Source organism: Oncorhynchus tshawytscha, linkage group LG03 (genome assembly GCF_018296145.1).
Source record: "Oncorhynchus tshawytscha isolate Ot180627B linkage group LG03, Otsh_v2.0, whole genome shotgun sequence".
Lineage (NCBI taxonomy): Eukaryota > Metazoa > Chordata > Actinopteri > Salmoniformes > Salmonidae > Oncorhynchus > Oncorhynchus tshawytscha.
In genome coordinates, this window is record NC_056431.1 from 58,708,966 (window position 1) to 58,732,398 (window position 23,433).

Genomic DNA, 23,433 nt, shown 5'->3' on the forward strand with positions numbered 1-23,433 from the left:
AAGAAAGTCTCCAGATCGACTGATCTTCATGTCTTAGAGTAGGTTGGGTGATTGTGGAGGCCAAGGTCATCTGATGCAGCACTCTGTCATTTCTCTTTTCTTAATTGAGCGGTTCTTGTCATATGGACTTAGCCCTATTTGGTAAAATACCTTCTGTATAACAACCCTACCGTGTCACACCAAAACTGATTGGCTCAAACGCATTATGAAGTAAAGAAATTCCACAAATTAACAAGCCACACCTGTTAATTGAAATGCATTCCAGGTGACTACCTCAAAGCTGTTTGAGAGAATGCCAAGAGTGGGCAAAGCTGTCAAGGCAACAGGTGGCTACGTCAAAAAATCTCAAATATTTAGATTTGTTTAACACTTTTGGTTACTACATGATTCCATGTATTATTTCAGTTTGTCTTCACTATTATTCTAGAATGTAGAAAATTGTAAAAATAAATTAAAACCCTGGAATGAGTATGTGTCCAAACTTTTGACTGGTACTGTATATTTGAAATCAAACAAGGTTCAGTTATAAAGCAACTTTATTTTTAAAGACAGTCTCCAGCATCTTGTATTTATTTATTGACAATAACAATTGTTAACCCCAATTGTGACCCGACCATAAAATATATTTAGTATGTCACCTCTCCCAAATTGTCAGACTTCATATTCCTACCTATTAGTTTAAGACAGGTGTAGAGTCTCAATTTGCACATTATGAAATCAATGTATAGCCTACACAACAACAAAAAACACACCTAAAAAAGTATACACAGGCAGCAAGAGGAACACAGTACAAAACGAACAATGGTTGGTTTTTAAAAAAGGTTGCGATAATCTTAATTAAGACAATTACACAAAACAAATTGGGTTAGGGAGCTTATGAAGGAACCAGCGCTGTCAACTCTTATTGGAACACATGCACAAAAAAAGACTAAATGTAGTCCATGTACATTATACACACACAAAGAGTCTGGGGATTCACACTGGGACATGCAGCCCTCAGGATGCGGCAGGGAGAAAGTGCAACACTCATCAGAAGGAGACACTGGGCCGGTCTTAAATGAAAGCCTATTCTCCCCATAGTGGGCTACCAGTGCACTCTTTTTAAGCTGAGCCCCAAGTGGAGTGCACTATATGGGGAATAGGGTATCATTTGACATCTGCCTACTATAATTGTGCTCAGTTTGAAATGCTATAACTCCCCAGTCCATGACCAGAGTGAAGGCCCATTGCCATCCGGTCAGTGACTACATGTTCAGCCCTACAGTGGAGTTGTCCAGTCAGTGACCAGAGCTCAAGCTCTACAGTTGTCCACATTCGGTGATGACAATCTTCTTGCTGGGTTTGCCAGTTTTGGTGCCCAGCTCTCCCATTCTGCGGACCACATCCATGCCCTCTCTGACGAAGCCAAAGGCCACGTGTTTAAAGTCCAGGTGCTCAGCCTTCTTCAATGTGATGAAGAACTGGGAGTTGTTGGTGTCTCGGCCATGGTTGGCCATGGACAGCAGCCCCGGACCCGTGTGGCGCACATCAAAGTTCTCGTCCTCAAACTTGTTCCCGTAGATGGACTTCCCTCCTGTCCCGTCCTGGTTGGTGAGGTCGCCACCCTGAGTACAGACAGAAAGATGTTAAGTCTTTCCTATCTGATGTGTCCCTATCAAGATACAGATAAAAGCTCAATTAGATATAGCTGTGGTTTACAAACTGTTTTTGTGTTCCAAGAGGCACTGACTGACCTATTTGGGAAACATGGTATTGAAGATTATGAAAGTACGTTGGTGGTTCTGAGTATGGTCTGGTTTCAGTTTAACCTGGTCATCACTAGTTAACATAGACACAGTCATAAACCACACATATTCCTACAATTTATCTTCTTAAAATCTGATTTTAAACCCAACAACAACCTTATATTAAGACAAAAAAGCAAGTGTTTATTCATGAATTTTTACAATATAGCCAATTTAGACTTTGTGGCTGTGTTATTTAACGGAAACCTTCCAACCCCACACTCCCCCCTCACCTGACACATGAAGTCCGGTACGATCCTGTGGAAGACAGAGTTGCGCAGCCCGAAGCCTTTCTGTCCTGTACACAGCGCTCTGAAGTTCTCAGCCGTCTTGGGGACAATGTGAGAGAACAGTTCTATGGTGACCATTCCCAGCGGCTCGTCGTCAGCGGAGATGGAGAGGTACACCTGGGGTCAGTTTCATATAGATTATTTTACAGGCCATAATATTAGTAAAACACCCAACAAATGATTTTAGGTGGAGGGGACAAAAGTTGTAGGCTAGGCGCTCCACCAAAACAATAGCAGGCACGGGAAACACTGACCTGGGGGTTGGCGTCTCTGGAATGTTCCTGGACCCTGGACATCTGGGGGGAGAGGGCCGAGGCCTCTGATGGGCTCATACGGCTCTGACACTCACAGAAGGTCTTCCTGAAACACTCAGCCAGCTCTGCTGTCTTGAACTTGGCTGCCAACTGCTCCACCTTACCCTCACCCTCTGGAGAGAACACAGGATCAATACATTTATCAATTCATCAACTATATAAGAATCAATATATTTACATAGCGCTGTGTTTGGCGGAGCTGTGTGTAGACCTACCTGCAAAGTCGGTAGCGGTCCAGACGAGGGCTTGGTTGGAGGTGTTCATGGGTTTGAGCTCCATGCTCTGGCAGATGGTGTGATTGGCACACACCTTCAGCACCTGCTCCCTCCTCATCAGCACCCGGTAAAACCTCTTATCGGGGTGGAAGAGGATCTTGATGTCTCCCACACCCCTCTCCTTCCACTGGCCCAGGTCTCTCTCCCAGCGGTACAGCTTGGTACGCTCCTTAAACAGGATCTCCTCATCCTCCTCCCCTGACTTAGTCTCCACCTAGACAACACAGTTACGCACAGGTTAATCAGGAGGGTGTAAGTTTACATTACTTGTATAGAAATGTATCAAATAGAACAGGCAATATTCTGTCACAGATAGAATGTGGAGTCATGACAGCTCTAGACCAAGCCTCCACCTAAAACACATTTACAGTAAATTATAATGACGACGTGGAGTCTCAGCTTGGAATTCAGGAGATAGATTGGGGGCAAGGCCCTGCAATAGCCTAGCATCCTGTTGAGGGGGTGTACTTGTTCATTAAGCTGCATCATGCTTCAGAAAACAGGTGATAGGCTCCTGTAACCTATGAGCTGTTCCAGCTCGCACAAGCCAAGGATACTTTACTTTATAATGATGACATTCCCAGTAAGGTTAAGTTGAATTAGATTAGTAGCAGTGCATTGATAAGTACCTCTGGTAGGGTGACTATGGGATCAAAGTGAATTTCCACATTATTAGCGTCCTCTTCATGACTCCTCTCCTCCCCTCCTTCAGCTTTGGGTGGGGCTGCAGCTCCAAACAACGTAGCCCCGGCATTCGCCCACGAGAAGTTAGAATCTAAGAAGGAAGCATTTTAAAACTGAAATGTTTGTTCTCACTTAAAACATAGCTCACAGTTGTGTCATGGAAACTTGTAAAACCTTAAAATTAAGCACATATTGAATATCCTTCAGTCAACTGTATTCAGAAAATGTAGAAGTGTCAACCTTGTTTTCCGAAGGCGAATTCACCCCCGGTGTTCTGTGCCAGATCAGCGAAGGAGATCCCTTCCCCTCCCAGATCACTGAAGCCCAAGGAGCCAAATGAGTTTGGAGCATCTGTAAACAAGAAAATAAATAAAGGATGAGAAGACAGGTTGCTGTACTGGTGTCACAAGTGACACTGTGCTGCTGTGAGTACATTGAATGTATTCACAAGAGGGACATGCTCTTCCTGATCAGTGTAGAATGCAAAGGGCTCTGCAATGATAAATATCTCATACCCTGAGTAATGGTTGTCGTAAATGTCGATGTGGAGTCCGGCTCCGAGGTCTTCTTGGTAGACAGGTCTATAGGGCTGCTGCTGGTAGCTGCAGGAGTAGAGTCTGACTGATTTGGAGCCTGCTTACCACTGCTGGCTGCAGGGTTTGGAGTTTGACAAGAAACACAACTGCTTGCAGACTCCTCATTTCTAACAAGACATGCGTCACACTCCCACTGCCCTGGCTTTTTGACAAACTGTGCACCAAATCCAAATGAGGCAGTCACCAAAGCTGGGGCACTAGCAACAGGTTTTGCTGAAGGGTTTGAAGTTTGAGCCTGCTCCCCGCTGCTGGAGACCGCTGTCTGAGACCGTGTTGGAGTGGAGTCTGACTGATCTGGAGTCTGCTGGACCTCTGCCTCCTGGATGGTTACTGACTGAGCTGGGAACTCCGCCTCTGCTGCAGAGGACTGAACCTCTGCCTCAGACACATCTGGAACCTGTACCTGGCTGCTGGGGGACTGGTCTGGGAACTGTTGTTCTGGCACTGTATCGCCGGTGCTGGAGGACACAGCCTCAGATGAAACAGGGTGTGCGCTTCTCTCTGCATCCTGAAACACAACCAAAACATCAATATTTGCTTGAGAGAACTATAGTAGTTTTAATTTCTTATATCCTAATGCCACATAAGAGGTTCATTTTCATGTGCAAACAAATGAATATACACTGCTCAAAAAAATAAAGGGAACACTTAAACAACACATTGTAACTCCAAGTCAATCACACTTCTGTGAAATCAAAACTGTCCACTTAGGAAGCAACACTGATTGACAATAAATTTCACATGCTGCTGTGCAAATGGAAGACAACAGGTGGAAATTATAGGCAATTAGCAAGACACCCCCAATAAAAGGAGTGGTTCTGCAGGTGGTGACCACAGACCACTTCTCAGTTCCTATGCTTCCTGGCTGATGTTTTGGTCACTTTGAATGCTGGCGGTGCATGAGACGGAGTCTACAACCCACACAAGTGGCTCAGGTAGTGCAGCTCATCCAGGATGGCACATCAATGCGAGCTGTGGCAAGAAGTTTTGCTGTGTCTGTCAGCGTAGTGTCCAGAGCATGGAGGCGCTACCAGGAGACAGGCCAGTACATCAGGAGACGTGGAGGAGGCCGTAGGAGAGCAACAACCCAGCAGCAGGACCGCTACCTCCGCCTTTGTGCAAGGAGGAGCACTGCCAGAGCCCTGCAAAATGACCTTCAGCAGGCCACAAATGTGCATGTGTCTGCTCAAACGGTCAGAAACAGACTCCATGAGGGTGGTATGAAGGCCCAACGTCCACAGGTGGGGGTTGTGCTTACAGCCCAACACCGTGCAGGACGTTTGGCATTTGCCAGAGAACACCAAGATTGGCAAATTTGCCACTGGCGCCCTGTGCTCTTCACAGATGAAAGCAGGTTCACACTGAGCACGTGACAGACGGGACAGTCTGGAGACGCCGTGGAGAACGTTCTGCTGCCTGCAACATCCTCCAGCATGACCGGTTGGGCGGTGGGTCAGTCATGGTGTGGGGTGGCATTTCTTTGGGGGGGCCGCACAGCCCTCCATGTGCTCGCCAGAGGTAGCCCGACTGCCATTAGGTACCGAGATGAGATCCTCAGACCCCTTGTGAGACCATATGCTGGTGCGGTTGGCCCTGGGTTCCTCCTAATGCAAGAATGCTAGACCTCATGTGGCTGGAGTGTGTCAGCAGTTCCTGCAAGAGGAAGGTATTGATGCTATGGACTGGTCCGCCCGTTCCCCAGACCTGAATCCAATTGATCACATCATGTCTCGCTCCATCCACCAACGCCATGTTGCACCACAGACTGTCCAGGAGTTGGCGGATGCTTTAGTCCAGGTCTGGGAGGAGATCCCTCAGGAGACCATCCACCACCTCATCAGAAGCATGCCCAGGCGTTGTAGGGAGGTCATACAGGCACATGGAGGCCACACACACACTACTGAGCCTCATTTTGACTTGTTTTAAGGACATTACATCAAAGTTGGATCAGCCTGTAGTGTGGTTTTCCACTTTAATTTTGAGTGTGACTCCAAATCCAGACCTCCATGGGTTGATACATTTTATTTCCATTGATAATTGTGTGTGTGTGATTTTGTTGTCAGCACATTCAACTATGTAAAGAAAAGAGTATTTAATAAGAATATTTCATTCATTCAGATCTAGGATGTGTTATTTTAGTGTTCCCTTTATTTTTTTGAGCAGTGTATTATAGAAGTCTCTTGTGCTTTGCATACCTCCGTCTTGAAGTCCTCTGGCTTGTCTTTCTCTGCCTTGCCGACTACATCAGAAAAGGTTGGAGGCAGCTGCAGCGGCTTGGCTTTCTGCTCCTCATCTGGAGTAGACCTCTTCTCCAACACCACCTCAACCTCCGGGTACAGACCCTCAGCACCTATCTCGGCCTGAGCTGCTGAGAGGAGAAGGTTATTGGAGAGGCAACATTTGGCAAGAAATTTCACCAACCTATCAATGGCTATTCATACCTCTCTCTATAGCCAGTTTGGCTATGAAACTTACCAGAATTTGCAGCCTTTCTCTCAGGAGGATCCGGGTACAGTTTTCCATTCAGCGCTTTAACTGCAGTCTCAAAGTCCTCATCTGCAACACAAACTAACGTTAGCAACACGGTCAACTACAATGCGTAAACCTTTGCTCATACAAGTAGAAAAGTTTCGCAAGAGAGCGTTGGTGTCATTTCTCACCGTCCGTCTGGTCGTCACTAGTGTTTCCTGGTTTGTTCTGGTAGCAGAAGAAGGTGAGAGGCAGCAAGAGTTCCCTGGCCAAAGCAGCCTGCTCCGCAGTCGGCTGCCTCTCGTACACCACCTCCACCTCACTGTCATCATCAGCCTTTGCCTGGGGGGGTGCTATAACACAACACAAAGAGTGAGACAACTCAGGAGACCCCTTCCTACAGAGGAGTATACAGAACAGAGACGTTGAAGGCAGTAACAGAATGATGCAACTTTACTACAAGGTGAATTTGCATAATATAATCCCAAATTGCTGTACAATAAATGGATCTACAGAACATTTTAAGACTTGACTCAACTATGCTGCAAGGTTGTTTGGTACTGTAGGGCAGACAGGCTAACATTTAATATCCTAAAAATGGTTCACCTGCTAAAAAAGTCACAAAACCATTTCACCAAGGAGGTAGTGTCTAGGGTTAGTTCCAAACCGAAACACATGCATCTCAAAAATATTGACATCATGCATTTCACCACACCAAGCAAGCAGTCTCATATCTCTGAGAATGCGTTAACTATTGCGGAAGTGAATCTCAAAGGCATCAAACATCAGAACCATGGATCTACAGTATACTGTACACGAGGCCAACCATATAGGATTCCAGTTACCATTTCCTACTGGTTCTCTAAAACCAAATCATATGCCAATTAGCTTAATACAAACATCCCCATAAAAATCTGTCAGTTTAAGCTAGAGACACTAAAAGTATGTGATCAAAAGTATGTGGACACCTTCAACTTAGTGGATTTTGCCATTTCAGCCACACCCATTTGACAGGTGTATAAAAATTGAGTACAAAGCCATGCAATCTTCATTTACAAATATTGGCAGTAGAATGGTCCGTACTGATGAGCTCAGTGACTTTCAACGTGGCACGTAGCATCCGGACAGTTTGGGCTACATACTAATATAACCCCTCTGTGGAAAGGTGAGACACGAACATGTAGGTTTTTTTGCTCTAAGATGGCCACAGCCCTTACAAGACTTGTCTGAAGGTCCCCTGGTACCAGTTGAAAAATAATAATATTAGTATATGGACACTGTTTAGTGCCAAAAATAAGGGATGTAAAAAATAAAAAATAAAGTTTCCTGATCTTTCTTATCTCTCTCAGATACAGGACAGACACATTGTTCCATGTAGTAAAGCTGTTATTCTGTGTATTTGTATGGGGCTAATAGCAGGCCAAATTAAATTTGATCAATTGTTTCATATTTTGATACTTCAAGCGTGTGCATAAAATTCAAAATAAAATAAAATGATCTTTGGTATGACCTTAATATAGATGACCATCCGGTGGTAGAAAAACAAACGCTTGTAACATACACATTGTACCTGGGTTTGAAATCTGGGACATACTGGAAATCTCTGGAACGAACCAGACCAGACAAGGTGTTGCCTTTCACACTGTTGCTACCCACCCTGGACTAAAAATGTGTGTGACGTTGAAGTGTGTGTGACAGTACATTCCTGTCAGGAAGCATGGCCGTGTCTCCTTTCAACAGAGGGAGAAGAACTCTATCATCGCCAACACTCCACCAGCCGCTACCAGGAACTTAGTCCTTTCACCTTTCCATTAGCTAAACAGCTTGACTAACTTTTATTCGCAGTAAGCCTAACAAGCAAAGTTTGAAAATGTGTTCCACCCTCTTGTAGCTTTAGTGACACATGTCAAGGAGTGCCCTCGAATGCAATTCTGGACCTCAAAGCCAGTTCCACTGCATTTTTTCATTGTCCCCCTCTATAATCAGGGACTGATTTAGACTTGGACACCAGGTGTAAGCAATTAATTATCAGGTAGAAGAAAAAAAAACAGCAGTCTCTGGATCTTGTAAGGTAAGCGTTGAATAACCCTGCTTTAGAGTAACAGTAACTCGAGTCTCAGATGGCATGCAGCTCGTTAGGTTGTTGTACTAAAGGTTTGTATGTTCCACTCGTTGCATGCGGGTTAAGACCGGCTACAAAGCAGGCCCAGCCAGGTGACAAATGTGTAGGTGACGTGTCACAGCACACACACAGTGCAGTGACAGAGTACCTGGGGGCTCAAATTGGGTGGATGAGGTGCTGGTCCAAAAAGCCATTGGGTTATCTTTGAAAAGCCTAAAATCCAATCCTACAAAATAATGGTTGGCAGGTGAGACAAGCTGGAATTGGGGGGGGGGGGTTGGATTAAGAAATTGAAGTGTATTGAAATAAGTCTTCAGTAAGATTCAAGTTGAACATCATTTCATTATCTAAGTGTAATGGATTCTACAATCTTTCTAAATTCTGTCCTGTCTCCATCTGCCTTCATGAAGATGATATAATTCTTTGAAAATGGAGTGACTGCATTATCCTTAGGGGATTTGATTACTAGGCAAGTGTACAGTACAAGCGTACTCAATTATATAATTGATGACATCTGCTATCATATTTAAACTATATCATTAAATTACAAGGGAAAGGAAGTAGATGTAAATTAGGCTAATGGGAGTGACTGGGTTAAGTTTGTGCTAACAACAGTGTGGGCTGTTGGAAGAAGCAATGAGATGAACCAATGGGACATGACTGGAATCACAACGGGGTCAAATTGTGTGAAAACTCCATCGTGGGAGGGGGGGGGGGAAATCACCATTCAAAAACAAGCAGTTCACAAGATCAACTAAAAAAGGATAACAATAAAAGGATTACCCTTTTCTGGGATTTTGAATGTAGGTGAGGACTGGGAGGTCCAACCGATGTCTTTAGCCTTGGAGCTTTCTGAAGAACCATCCTCCTTGGACAACAGGAGGCTGCTGCCAAAGATCTTCTGGAGAGAGTCGGTTCCGAAGAGGAACTTGGGAGGAGACATCACCATCTTAGAGGGGTTGAGAGGGCTGTGTGGTGTGGAAGTGGAGGCCTTGCTGTCAGGGGTGTGGAAAGTCTCAGAAGTCAGCTCTGTCCGTTCTCTGGTGGTCTCCTCCAGGATGGCCACAGCAGCCTGTCCACACACTGTCATCCCTGGAGCTGTTCCTACCTCCTGAGGAAGGGTCTCACATGAGGCTATGGGAGTGACCAGAATCTCATTCTCTTGGGCGGTTTTAGCCTCGTCAAAGATGTCTCTGAAAGAGTTGGCCACATCCTGCAGTTTAAACCGCACTGCTAACTGCTCCACATTTCCCTCAGCTACCTCAGCAAAGTCAATGGCACTCCAGACCCAGGCCTTCTCAGCACCCTTCATGGGCTCCAACTTCATAGAAGACGTGACCCAGTGGTTGGCGCAGATCTTCAGGACTTGGTCCCGCCTCATGAGGAGTCTGACTCGTTTGGTGTCGTAGTTCTGCAGTATCTTAAGGTCTCCGATGCCCCTCTCCTTCCACTGGTTCAGGTCTTTGTCATAGCGGTACAGCTTTGCTCTGTGGCTGAAACACACGTTTTCATTCTCCTCTCCAGTGGAGATCTCCACCAGGTCTGGCAGGGGAACCACAGGCTCAAAGTACAGGCCATCCCTCTCCTCCTCCTGGGTCACGTCTTGCTCCTCGTCCACAGACACCCCACTCTGGTTCAGCTTGGCCGGTGACTTGGTAGGACTGATGACAGGCTGGAAGCTGAAGTTAAAGCCAGCTGTGGATTCTCCAAAGCAGAAGAGGTTCTTCCTGATAGGGCTGCTTGCTAGGGGTGAGGTGTAGACAGATGTGTCAGCACTGTCGTCCAGAGCCTCCTCTCTCAGGTCATAGTTGTCCCATTCTAAGGTAGGCCCAGTGCTCTCCACATGGGGCTTGATGATCAGAGCTAAGGTGTTACTGGCTGTTGTGATGTTAGCTTGGCTGTCGTCCTCCTTGATCTTTGTTTTGTCATCAGTCAGGAAGGATTTAAGGTCTTTCAGACCGGACTTCATCTCCTCTGCCTTCTGGATGAGATGTGCAGTTCTGCCTGTGTCAACAAGCTTGTGAGGAGTCTGCAGTGGGATGTCCAACAGGAGCCTCTGACACTCCTCAAACTTAAGCTTGAACTCCTCAGCCAGCTCAGGGGTTTTAAACTTGGCAGCGAGTTGCTCCAGTTTGGCATCTCCTTCTGAGAAGTCATTAGCAAGCCACATCCAAGCTTTGTCGGAACCAGCCAAGGGCTTCAAGTTCATGGTGGTGGTGATCCAGTGGTTGGCACACACCTTCAGGACCTGCTCTCTCCTCATCAGCACCCTCAGCCTGCCGTTGGTGGCATTCTTCAGGAACTTGAGGACTCCAACACCCCTCTCCTTCCACTGGCTGATGTCTCCGTCAAACCTGAAGAGCTTTACTCTCTGTGAGTAAAGGGCCTGTTCATCCTCCTCTCCTGTGACCAGGTCCACTTTATCAGGCATCTGGACCACAGGTTCAAACTGGATATCGTCATTCTCTTCGGTTTTGTATACATCCTCTTCATCCTGGTCAGCGGAAGTGTCTGCCCACTGGTTTGACTGAAGGGATGTGAACAGCTGCTCGCCACCATGGCTGAAGTCTTTGCAATTGGAATCGGTCTGTCCAAACTTGAAGTCTCCTTGTGAGTTCTTAGCCAAATCTGCAAAACTGAAGTCATTGGGTTTGCCATTCTCATCGGTGTTGTCCACTGAAGGCACTGATGCAGATATACCGACCCCAGATTCCTTCTCTTTTTCTCTGTGCTGCTCTGCGATATTCTTCAGGAACATGGACGCAGACCCTGAAGCAGGAGTCTGAGTTTCATCTGGTGGGGTTTCCTTTGCCGTTTCTTGAGTGCCAAACTTAAAGCCACCTGCTGGGACGGGCATATTGAAAGAGAAGCCTGCAGCACTGGAGCCACTGCTTTCAGCCTGAGGGGTCTCAAACTTGAAGGATGCAGGGGCACCTGTATCAACTTTGCTTGTGCCAAACTGAAAAGAGCTGTCACTGTTGAAGTTTGCTTTAAACACATTGCCTACAGGCTGAGTAGATGTACTTTGACTCCCAAAGCTAAAGCTGAAGGATGAGCTGGAGGGGGTGGCTGTGCTCTTAGTGTTGGGTGTCTGACAGGAGACACATTGACTAGCAGAGCTGTCGTTTCTGACTAGACATGTGTCACAGTCCCACTGTCCCCCCTGTTTGGCAAACATGGCCCCAAGAGAGGAGGTGCTGCTAGCATTGGGTGTCTGGCAGGAAACACACTTAGAAACTGATGCATCATTCCTCACTAGACAGGTGTCACAGTCCCATTGTCTGTCCCTCTTAGCAAAAAGATCACCAAATCCCGACACTGTTGGCTTTGGTGGTGGTGCTACCTCAACTGTTGATTTTGCTGAGGGATTTGGAGTTTGACAAGAAACACAACTGTTTGAGGAGGCCTGGTTTCTTACAGCGCACACGTCACAGTCCCACTGCCCTGGCTTTTTGCTAAACTGGGCACCAAATCCAGAACCTAATGGATTGGTTAAGGGTTTTGATGCTGCTGCTCTATCTACAACAGTTTTGGCTGCATGGTTTGGAGTTTGACAAGAAACACAACTGTTTGAGGAGGCCTGGTTTCTTACAGCGCACACGTCACAGTCCCACTGCCCTGGCTTTTTGCTAAACTGGGCACCAAATCCAGAACCTAATGGATTGGTTAAGGGTTTTGATGCTGCTGCTCTATCTACAACAGTTTTGGCTGCATGGTTTGGAGTTTGACAAGAAACACAACTGTTTGAGGAGGCCTGGTTTCTTACAGCACACGTGTCACAGTCCCACTGCCCTGGCTTTTTGCCAAACTGGACACCAAATCCAGAGCCAAATGGCATGGTTGAGGGCTTTGATTCTGCTGCTACTTCTGCTGTGGTTTCTTTATTCTTACCAAACTGGGCTCCAAAACCAGCAACAGGTATAGAAGAAGTGGTGCCACTGGTTCCAAACGTAAAGGAGGAGGGTATCTGAGCTCCAAAAGCCCCAAATCCCTTTCCAATAGATCCTGCGCTGCTGGTGTCTTTTGACAAGTCAGCTCCAAATCCAAAAGTAAATCCTCTCACTGAAGCTGCCCCACTAGTAAAGCCTTTGGTTTCAGTAGCCAGTTTGCTGTCTGTCTCTGACAGGGAATTAGGGTTGGCAGTCTGACAGGCAACACACTGCATAATTGTAGCAGCATTTCTTACATAACACACATTGCAGTGCCACTCCCCGTCCTTCTTTGCAAACTGGGCAGCAAAGTTTGTCACCTGAGGAGCAGATGAATTAGGAGAAGTTGCTTTCCTATCTGGCTGATCTTGCTGCTTTTCTGGAGATTTGGGAACTATCTTCTGAGCCTCTTCAAACTTTGTTTTGAAGAGCAATGCCTCATCTGCCGTTTTATACCGGATGGCCAGTTGCTCAGGCCTTGGTTCCTCATCTGCATAATCAATGGCATTCCAAACCCAGGACTTGTCAGAGCCAGCAATTGGTTTCAGGAGCATATCTGGCGTGATGTAGTGGTTAGCACAGATCTTCAGAACCTGCTCCCTCCTCATCAGCAGACGCACTTTCCCTGATGTATTGTGCTTTAGGATTTTGACTATGCCGATCCCCCTCTCTTTCCACTCCTTTGTCTCTGCGTCAAATCTGAATAGCTTGGACCTGTTACAGAACATCTCCTCCTCTTCCTCCTCTCCAGTCTTCACATCTACTTTGTCAGGGAGGGGCACAATGGGCTCAAAGTGAGGCCCATCCTCATCCTCCTCCACATGTGTGCTGTCGTTATCGCTCTCCGGTCCTTTCTCCTCCGCTGTGTTTTCCAGCCCAAATACCGGCTTGGTCTGATCAGTGAAACTAAATGGCTGTTCAATTTTTTCAAACAGGTTTGGTTTGTCCCGACTCTGGGCTGCATCAGTGAAGGAGAAGCCTGCCACGCTTTTAGTGCCAAAGCTAAATATCCCTCCCTGGCTAGGAGGCGCAACCTCTGAGGGGCCCTCCAATTTGGTGGGAATGTCTGATGTCAGAAGCCCCAACAGGTTCTCACTGTTTTTGGCTTTGAAGGTAAAGTCCCCATCGTTGGATTTGAAGTTGGAGTTGAATTTAAAGGCAGCAGATGATGGAGTGGACTGGGCTACTACTCCAGCACCAAAGCCAGGCACCTTAAGAGGCTCAGCAGGGACCTGCTGGCCAAAGGCGATCTTCCCAAAGTCCACAGGCTTCCCCTCAATGCTCTTTGGTGGTTGGACAGGTACGACTGAGGGCTTGGTGAAGTAGCCAGGCTCTGGGAGGGGAGGGTTGGTGGTGGGCTGAGAGTGGCCGTAGTATTCCTCGCTGTATGGGGAGAGTAGACTGGTTGCTGGTGACTCGAAGTGGAGGGGGGTGCCGAAGACCTGGTCTTGAGGAGGGTAGATGCAGGCAGGTGTTGACTGCAGGGGAGGAGTGTTAGTGGGCTGCTGGTAGGTATACATGTGCTGCTGGGGTGGCAGGCGGTTGACTCCATACACAGGAGCCTGTGACAAAAGGAAAATTAATTCAATCCTAATTCAAATTTGTCACGGAAAATACTCCCCCACTTCCAAGTATCTAAACCATTCTGAATGCTCAAAGAAAAATCAAGGTATAAACACCGACCTTTGTTGGGGTAACATTGGCTGCAGGACGAAGGAGATACTGTCCGGAGTTATAAGCAGGGGATTGATTGAAATACATAGATGGGGCTTGTGTGGTGGCAACTGTAAACAAAAAGAGAAAAGGTTCAAATCAACAGTCATAATTTAATATCCTAGCAACATTGCTATTTCAGTATTCCTAATAATACAGCCCGAAACTACACAACTCAGTTGTGTACTGCGTTCCTACCGGTGAGGGGTGCTACATGGAAGGTCTGTGTTGGGGGGTAGCCCTCCTGCATGCTCTCAGCCCCATACATCCTTTGGTGGGGTGACGCCATGCTGTCTGATGAGTTATGTCTCAGGTCATGGACCTCATTCTGCAACCCAACCACACAATACTTAACACAGAAACCATGCATGGACATCTATAATTGAATTAATAGGCACACGTGACATGGGCAACATCTCCCATATCCTCAAAGACAATGAAGCCAGGGGCTGACCTTAAGGGCCTCCACCTGCTGGCAGAGCATCTGCAGGAGGGACTTCTGGTGCTCTGCCCAATGAGGTGGTGTCTTGGGGAAATCAGGAAACGGAGGAGAAAAATAACATTTTCATTATATTTTTCATGTCAAGTTATTTCTATTATTTAGGTGAGAAAAAACCTGTACGGTAAATCTAAAACTGAAGTACATGAATGTCCATGTTTAAAAACCATAGGAAGAGCATCAGTGTACAAAACATTAGGAACACCAGCCCTTTCCATGACACACGGACCTGGTGAAAGCTATGATCCCTTATTGAGGTCACTTGTTAAATTCACTTCAATCAGTGTAGATGAAGGGGAGGAGAGGTTAAATAAGGATTTTTAAGCCTTGAGACAATTGAGAGAGATGGTGTGTGAATGGGCAATAACATTTTTAAGTGCCTTTGAACGGGGTATGGTAGTAAGAGCCAGGTGCACCGGTTTGAGTGTCAAGGACTTCAACGCCGCTGGGTTTTTCCACATTCAACAGTTTCCCTGCATGTATCAAAAATGGTTCACCACCCAAGGACACCCAGCCAACTTGCGTCTGTGGAAAGCATTGGAGTTAACATGGGTCAGCATGTTAACACCTTGTAGAGTCCATGTCTTGACAAATTGTGGATGTTCTAAAGACAAAATGGGGTGCAACTCAATGTTACAAAGGTATTCCTAATGTTTTGTACACTCAGTGTATGTTTACAAGTCAACATTTATCATACCATGTGTCTTTTGGAGGAAGGGACAAAGCTCTTGCTGGGGGAAGGGGTTAAAGGGGCGAATTTGATGTGAGCGACTGAGGCAGCAGGCTCAGTAAACTGAGGGCTGAAGTGGACCGGTCTGCCCTCTTCATCCATCGCTTCTCCAATCTCCCCTAGCTGCTGGTTCACATCGTTCAGGAGATCCATCACCTCTTCCATTGAGACAGGCAGCTGGAACAACACACGGAGAATATGATTGAATGTCATGCTTCCAACTCTTAAATCTTCGATTACATATTTATGGCAAATAGTCATGTGTATAGATGCCGCATATTGAAGTGTGTAACCTTGTCCATGTCGTCAGCATTGGCATTGTAGATCTTGGACAGGTAAGTTCTGAACTTTCTGAGGAACATGACACACCTGTCCCGAGTCTCCTCCACCCCACTACCAGCCTCCTCAGACAGACGCTGGAAGATCTACACACAGAGATATATCAAAAGGCACAATTCATAACAAATGCATTTATGGTAAGACATTAAAAAATAAATGCTGCCTGCACACAATTTATTTTTTTATTTTTTTACTGGCAGCTGCACTAGAAGGCATGGCACTAAAGCGCAGAGTGGGAGAAGTGCAGGGGATTGACTACCAGAGCAAGGTAGAGCAGTGAACCCCTCACTACATACCCTAGCTAGGTGCCAGTTAGATGAGATGTTGTTGATGGTCTCCAGAGTAGTAATAGCCTCCTCTGTCCTCCCCTCGACATCCAAGAGGGTTGCAAATGCTACCATGGCCTCCTCCTCAAAGCCCTTCACTGATGGGATCTGAGATTAACACGCAAACGCAACCTCACTAACCAATGAAAATAGAGCAATGCATATATTAAGCCTGGACTTGTCAACTTTCACAATTGGCATCAGTGATATGAAAAGTCTACACGTGTCAATGCTTTAACTCAGTAGACTAACAAGTATTGTGGAAGGCTAGGTTCTAATCCAATCGGTCAGAGAAGCAGCTGTGTTGGTCGCTCACCTGTATGTCTCTAGAGGGAAAGTGTATGAAGAGGGGGTCCAGGGGTTCAGGGATGCTGCGTCTTTGCTTGATCTTGTCCAGCAGGGGGAGCACCACCTTCCAGTAGTGGACACTACGCCCTATGTACTCCTTCTGGTCATAGTAGGAGTTCACACCAACCCCCTGGGAACAACACAGCAGGTGTTAAATCTAAATGCAGAAATGGCATTGCTTCAAATCATCCATTATAACGAAGCACTCATCGTTCTGAGTCGCATTCTCAGAAGTAGTTTAAAGCAGACATCATTTACTGTACCAAAGGGAAATTGCTGATGTGTACTATTCTGACTAGACCAAGAGTTATAATTAATGACCATACACTAATTGGAAGTTATAAATACTATTGAGTAAATGGCAGGGGAAATCATTTCAGACAGACGCCTAGCATATCATGTAGACTTATGTAGTGTGTGACAGAAAAAGGCAGGTCTGACGTCTGGCAGAGGTGTATACCGTTGAGCTGAGGTGCTGGGCCCAGTGTATGGGCAGGGCTGGTTGAAGGCCATGTTTCTCTCCAGCTCGAAGGGTGATTAGTCCATGTTGAACGGTCATCCTCAGTTTGGCTGACATGCCAGGCCTATTTAAAAAAATATATATATTTTTTTTTTAAAGACAGAAGCAGAACCATAGTCATGTTAACCAGTCACCAGTCAGCTTGATTTCTCCATCATGGGCCTTTACATTTTAACACAACTTATATAATATCTGTGATCAGTTCAAGTGAGGGAGGAGGGAATGGTGTCTGGGTAACTTTTACAGAGCTAGCTTGGGTAGTAAAACGCTTGATTTCAGCCATCTATCATATAAGTATAGCGATGAACCCATAGTGACTCACGCAGCTTGTTTGTGTATGAGACTGTAGACGGCGTCCCACCATTCCCTCTGTCTGTCTGTGGAGAGGAGGCGGAGGAGGGGCAGGGGCAGGCAGCGGGGCTCATGGAGTTGCTGTTGACCAGTAGAAGTGATCCTGGCCCTCTCCTGGAGCTGGGTGTGACTGCACCACACCACCCCACACAGGAACACCTAGAGAGGAGAGAATCACCCCAGTGTATTGCATTAGTTCTTAGAGCAGTGGTCACCAACCGGTCGATCGCGTTCGACTTGTCGATCTCCAAGGCATTTCTAGTCCATCGCCAAACATTTCTGTAAAAAACCCAACTAATCCTTGTGTTCCTATTTCTTTTGTATTAGTCTAGGGCTGTTGGTGGTAGGCGCAGCCAATTCAGCTGCCCTGCGCACCGGGTAGGCAAACGGTTGCCATTTCATGTGTCTGAAGGTACAAACTGCCTTCCCGGTGGGCCTGGAGAGGAAATCAAGTGCACTACGCTACCGCTGGCCAATCAGATTGCTCAGATGACTGAGTCTGCAGTAACGTAGCAGGCATAATAGAAATCCTCGGCAAAATTGATACTGAGATTTCAAAATGTTTAAAACCATGACTAGAGAGACTGTCAACGAATACAGCAGAGGTGCTGGTTTTATGAGTGAGTTCTTGTTTAAGTTCTTACTCAGCACTGTCAACACTTTGTATTCAACACTTTTATAACCAATAAAACGTGCGTTCTTTTTACCACTCAGGGATACAACAAGCAGCGCAGCGGTAATGAATGAGTAGGAAAGTGTATCGATAAGCTTGTGTTATTGTTAGTGGCTTGAGTCTTTTTTTACGTTGAGGAATATTTCACTTTCTCTGTTCACAACATGAATTTGTGCATGAGGCCGAAATAATGTGGTGCGACTCGAGTTCCGCCATCAGCTGGAAGACGGTGTCCCTTTTTGGTCAGTGTCAGCGGAGGGATGTTGACAGTTGGACCCTCAGTCTGCTGCTCTCTCCCTCCGCTAAGACTGACCAGCAGATGCAGGCACCATCAGCCCAGTAAAATAAAAACGCTAATGATTTAAATGTATGCTCACTCAGCTGTGCCTCGCAAGTAATACAACAATGGATCTATTACTGGTGTGATCATATAGCCTACCCCAAATTTTGAAATATGATTTTTTTTTTAAATGTCTGAACAATGCATTGGCAGGTAAATTCAAGCAAAGCCAATATGCAGTGAAAATGTAAGCTGTAGACCCAATACTCCACAAACCTCATTGCTAAAGTACTGTTTTTAATTGTTTAATTTCGCATAGGCTTACATTTTTTATGTTAATAAAAAAATAAAAATAAATCAGTGGTAGATCTCGGCATGCATTTTCACTCAGAAAGTGATCCTGACTCAGAAACGGTTGGTGACCACTGTCTTAGAGCATTCAAGGTCTTTGTATAAATAAAAAATTAAGCAAAAGAAAACAATCAACGATATCATTCAAAGGACAGTATTAGAAGATTGTTACAAGGCTGTTGAGCCTTGTAGAGACAGATATTGTAGAGCCACCCCAGCCACACCCACCTCCAGGTCTAGCAGGCAGATGGACTCAGGTGTGTTGGTGTCCAGTTTGGAGGTCTCCAGGATGAGCCTGGGGAACAGCTGTTTGAGCCAGTCCCTCAGAGCAGGCCTCTGGGCCATGAGAGACCACTGGAGACCCAGCCAACACAGCTGCTGGAGGTCACCTCCTTTGAGCTGGATGGAGCCTGAAGACAGGAGAGGAGCAGGGTTACACAGGGAACTTGTGAGATCAGCTCGTCTCCGGTTGTGTAGACCCACACACATACCGTTGTCCCGTTTGATGAGGTCAGATATCGCTGGAGCCTGTGTGTTGATGGAGCGGATGTCGTCGTTGCCGATGAAGGAAGTACCGGCCGGAGCCTGAAGCCCAAACAAAAGCTCAAACAGAGAGCCCTGACCACTACGGTTACCAAACGCCTCCACCACCTCTCTGACAAAGGTATGAGTGTCAGGATTGAGGTTAAGCAGCATGTGTCCAGCCTGGCTCTGTCTGTCACTGGCCAGCAGCTCCAGATGCTGAAGAGAAGACTGGTCCCCTTTAGTCACCTTGCTCTTCGGCCCCGGGACCTAAATAGAAAGAATGAAAAGAAGTTGGATACAACATGAAAGACACTGTCATTTGCTAAATACAAAGCTTCTAGTTTGTGTGCATTACCTGGTAAGCCAGTAGATAGCAGAGAGCAGCCAGGTCAATGACAGCCCTCCACTGCTGTTCTCTTTCCTGAGCCATCTTCAGTAGCAGAGTGCCAGCATGCAGGTACAGATGTCCCCTCATCTCCACATAGACCTCAGACAGATCATCTGTTACACTGCCCGCTGTCTTCTTCAGGCCCTGCATCGCACAGTCAAAACTACACAGAGCGAGACAGGTGTTAAATAAGGTTCGAACACACCGCTACTAATCTAGTAGGACTCTACAGAGTGACGCTCTAATGCAGAAACTCTGTTGGTAGACTAAGCATGGATTAACTATAGCCAGTACCAGTAGTCACGTTTCCCTGCCTAGCCTGGTTCTGACAAACACACCTCCCAAGGGCCTTGATGCTAGGCTGCAGTCCTTTTCCCGACAGGGTCAGTCTCAGCAGGCTGCAGTGGGCCAAAAGTAGCTCTCTCTGCAGATGTCTACTCATCTTCTCATTGGATGAAACACTGGGCTGGGCTAGGAAATCCTGAGAAACACCAAATTAAGCACTTTACCATTGTATATGTAATTCCATAAGTGTATATTGTATTTTGTGAGCATCCTGCTGACCTGTAGAGTGTGTACTACAGTAGAGTACCAGTCCAAGCTGGATCTAAGCTGGCCTCTCTTCTCTGTAGCCAGACAGTGTTTGACAGCCTCTTCCAGCCTGCCATCAGAGGAGAACAGCTGAACCAGCTTTATGTTGATATGGGCATCGCCAGGTCTCATAGCCAGCTCTGCCTGCAGCAGGTCAAACAACTGGTTCCGTCCCTGCTGGCCCTGTCGATTCAGTAGCCGCTCCTATAGGGGGTAGAAGGAGAGTTAGCAAGGATTGTTAAAGAGCAGATTTGTTTTAAACAGCTGATTATTTTTTGAACAGAAGTTTCTAGTCCCCGGGACCAGTCTGCTGCTCAACAACTGTTCCTGAGGGGAGAGAGAGGGCGAGGAGGGAATATGCATCAAACAGCTGCCAACTCAACAGGCAGGTAGTGATCTTGGGTCAACCCTGTGCCACAAGTTTCTAAACAATCCTCCAGTCACAATGAAGGCAGTCTTTAACCTTGACACACTATTTCAGGTTAGCCACACCATTTACAAAAAGCCCAAAATGCTTTTAATACAGGAAATCAATACGGTGTTAGAGTTCTTACCTTGAGGTTGAAGACAGCAGGATTTGCAGGCAGCAACTTGGCAGCTTTCTCCACCCAGAACTCTGCTCTGCTGTCTCTCTCTGTCTTACTGACCAGCAGCTCAGCCACCTTCAAAACCAGGTCCCTCTGGGCTGGGTTCAGGTCCACAGACCGCTGGACACACAATTAAAGACTTGAAAGCATCTTTACACTGTCAGATAGTTAGGTTTGCAATCGGCATAGCCGGTTTTTGTTTTTTAGGGATCAGCTTTAATATTACAGATAGAGTATGACTTCTATCAATGTAATAATTTCCAATCACCCCATTTCTTTAGACGTTTCTTCAAATAAATTATATACAACTGGATGACTGACAAAGCCTAATGGACAGACTAATAGGATACTAGAACATGAATAAGTAAGTGAGCAACTGGCAGGAATATCAGCTTGCCTTGTAACATCCTACGGCCTTGTTGATATCTCCTTCCCTCTCATAAAGCTGGCCCAGGAACTTGTGTGCTTTGGGATCTCTCTCAGCCACAGTCAGATATTCTGAAACATGTCTAAAAGAGGGGACCAGACATTCTGAATAAACACACAAAAGATGTAGATACCCACTTCAATATGTCAATGTGTTCAGGGCATACCTTTTAGCAAGTTCATACTCCTTAGCCTCGAAGTATAATTTAGCAAATAAAAATCCTTTAATTGGTTTCTGTGGAAAGAGAACATATGAAGGCCTAGTTTAAAATAAGGTTAAACTCATAGTTATAACAGCTAGTTAGCCAACTACTGAAGACAGACATGGTTACCTATTGTATTTTAAAGTTCACTAAAAACGTAGGTAGCCAACTAACTTAGTTGCCTAATACATACGAAAATCGTACCAGCTTCCTGGAAATACCACAAGATAGTTAGATCCATTCAAATATAAAATTGCTAACTAACTAGGATTTTATTTTTAAAGGCGATCATGGCTATCGTCATAGGAAGAGTGACACTAACTAATGCATGAGATGTTTCAAAATATAGCCAGCCCTGTTGCCCGCGCGTTTTCCACACACTGAATTCTTCACTGCGATGGATGAACTTGAGAAGTGTCACATTTGCCAGCGTAGTTAGCGAACGTTAGTTATCCAAAATGAAGGATCCGTTAGCTACTTGTTGTTTCAGATTTAGTCTGTGGCTAGCTAGTTACTTTCAATGCTTGCAGTACTGCTAGCTATCATACCAGGCCATCATGGCCGTTAGCTTAGCTAGCTAATACACGCAGGATGAAGTGAAGCCGGTTGGACTCACCTCTTTGAGTGAAGGAGAGGAACTCTGTACTGAATAAATATAGCGTTCCACTTCGGCCTTACTTCGCCGCATGGCTGTGTAAAGCGTATTTTCTTGTTATTTCAAAACTAGAATTGCACAGAATTACAAAAATCGGCAGGAATCCTATTCTCCACTCTAGCCATGAGAACGTCAAATGGCAGCGGCACTCACGTGGATTCCAACCACGAGCTGTGATTGGTCAAGACTTATCCAATCACATTTGAAAAAGTACACACTGAACGTGTACTAGCCGAAAGCTAATTCAGTATATTGAATACAAATACAATAGCCTATGCTTCATTAGAGAAAAGATGCAATCTGTTTTTGTTATTGCACAAAAACAATCGCGTTAGTAGGCTGTAGTTATCCAGGCTGTATCACAACCGGCCGTGATTGGGAATCCCATATGGCCGATGTAGGCGACATTGTAAATAATGTGTTCAACGGACTTGAAGGTTAAATAAATATAATTACTGTAGGATCTCATGTGATGGTCAATATTTGATTTCGTATACGTTTTTAGACAGACATTAAGAAAATACTTTTTTTTAAAACATCAAATGCACAAAGAAACATGTAGCAGGATTATTTATTATTCAGAAGTCAATAAGTTGAATATGATGACATCTAGAAACAAACCAAAATTAAAGTAAGAAGCATAAGGCGAACACTAATCAAGGCTTTGAATGTAGCATAGCATATTGTAGTACGACAGAGGAAAAACATAGGGTTTTAAATTAATTCCCATTTAGCAGTGGAATGTGGAATTGTATCACTCTATGCAAAACACATTTCTTCCAAGTAAAGTTTAACACAGCGGAACACTAAAACTCAACTAAATTCATGTTTTCTACAGGGATAGAATGCTTTTCTCTCTAACCGGCAGTTCTCTACTTCCTATGAGCATCTAGATAGAAGTCACACTGCCATAAGGGGATAGCTGAGCTTACACCTAGGAAAAACACACATTCACACATCTTACAGTACTCATACATGCACTCATCTAAAGTAAAAGGAAAAATTAACATTGCAGTTACAAGCAGATCCTAAATCAATGGAATTGTTTGTATCTGTTATGTTTATCCCCCCTTTTAAAAGACAATGTAATGCATGACATGTAAAGAATGGAGAAAAGTATTTCCAGATATTATTTGATTCCATTACCGTTGATAAAAGTGGGTTATGTTTATTCTGAAAATACTGTCAAAAACATACAAACATCTGTTATCCAAGTTTACAAAACACCCTTCAGTGACATAACGTCTTACATTTTTACTGTCTGTGTGATAAAAGCACAAAGGAAATGTAACAATTGTGAAATAATATGAATTGAACAATATAACACCACACACAATGTTGTGGACACACAAAAAGCTCTATATGAGATATGCATACACGTGTCACCTTATTCAGTACTATCTTTGGATAATATTTCAATACATCCTGAAAAATGTACACAAACCTCTGGTACGAATCTGACTTC

The 23,433-nt window shown here is 45.4% G+C and overlaps 1 protein-coding gene across 3 annotated transcripts; it reads right to left on the reverse strand.

Moving 5' to 3' along the window:
- Positions 1-518: 518 nt before the first annotated feature.
- On the reverse strand, positions 519-22,216 carry LOC112240017 (E3 SUMO-protein ligase RanBP2). Of its 3 annotated transcripts, none has more exons than XM_024408404.2 (30): positions 21,930-22,216; positions 21,278-21,345; positions 21,082-21,193; positions 20,652-20,804; positions 20,071-20,301; positions 19,845-19,987; positions 19,474-19,669; positions 19,085-19,385; positions 18,822-19,003; positions 17,261-17,448; positions 16,879-17,002; positions 16,387-16,548; positions 16,041-16,178; positions 15,699-15,830; positions 15,373-15,582; positions 14,631-14,702; positions 14,375-14,504; positions 14,147-14,247; positions 9,318-14,025; positions 8,683-8,760; positions 6,604-6,765; positions 6,419-6,499; positions 6,139-6,308; positions 3,863-4,451; positions 3,588-3,698; positions 3,293-3,438; positions 2,604-2,877; positions 2,329-2,501; positions 2,018-2,191; positions 519-1,604 (listed from the first exon to the last, which is right to left on the reverse strand). In XM_024408404.2, the coding sequence occupies exons 1-30, from the start codon at positions 21,999-22,001 to the stop codon at positions 1,299-1,301; spliced, it is 9,687 nt and encodes a 3,228-aa protein (XP_024264172.2). In that variant the 5' UTR covers positions 22,002-22,216; the 3' UTR covers positions 519-1,298. The 3 variants fall into 3 exon arrangements, with proteins under 3 accessions (XP_024264172.2, XP_024264166.2, XP_024264176.2); XM_024408398.2 differs by having other exon boundaries at positions 6,139-6,311; XM_024408408.2 differs by lacking the exon at positions 8,683-8,760 and having other exon boundaries at positions 6,139-6,311; positions 21,930-22,211.
- Positions 22,217-23,433: the final 1,217 nt, after the last annotated feature.

Coding starts and splice junctions, on each gene's coding strand:
- LOC112240017 (XM_024408398.2), bottom strand. CDS start 22,001: ATGCGGCGAAGTAAGGCCGAAGTGGAACGCTATATTTATTCAGTACAG. Junction 14,703..15,372: donor CTTCCTCCAAAAGACACATG/GTATGATAAATG, acceptor GATTTCCCCAAG/ACACCACCTCATTGGGCAGA. Junction 3,699..3,862: donor TACGACAACCATTACTCAGG/GTATGAGATATT, acceptor TCTTGTTTACAG/ATGCTCCAAACTCATTTGGC.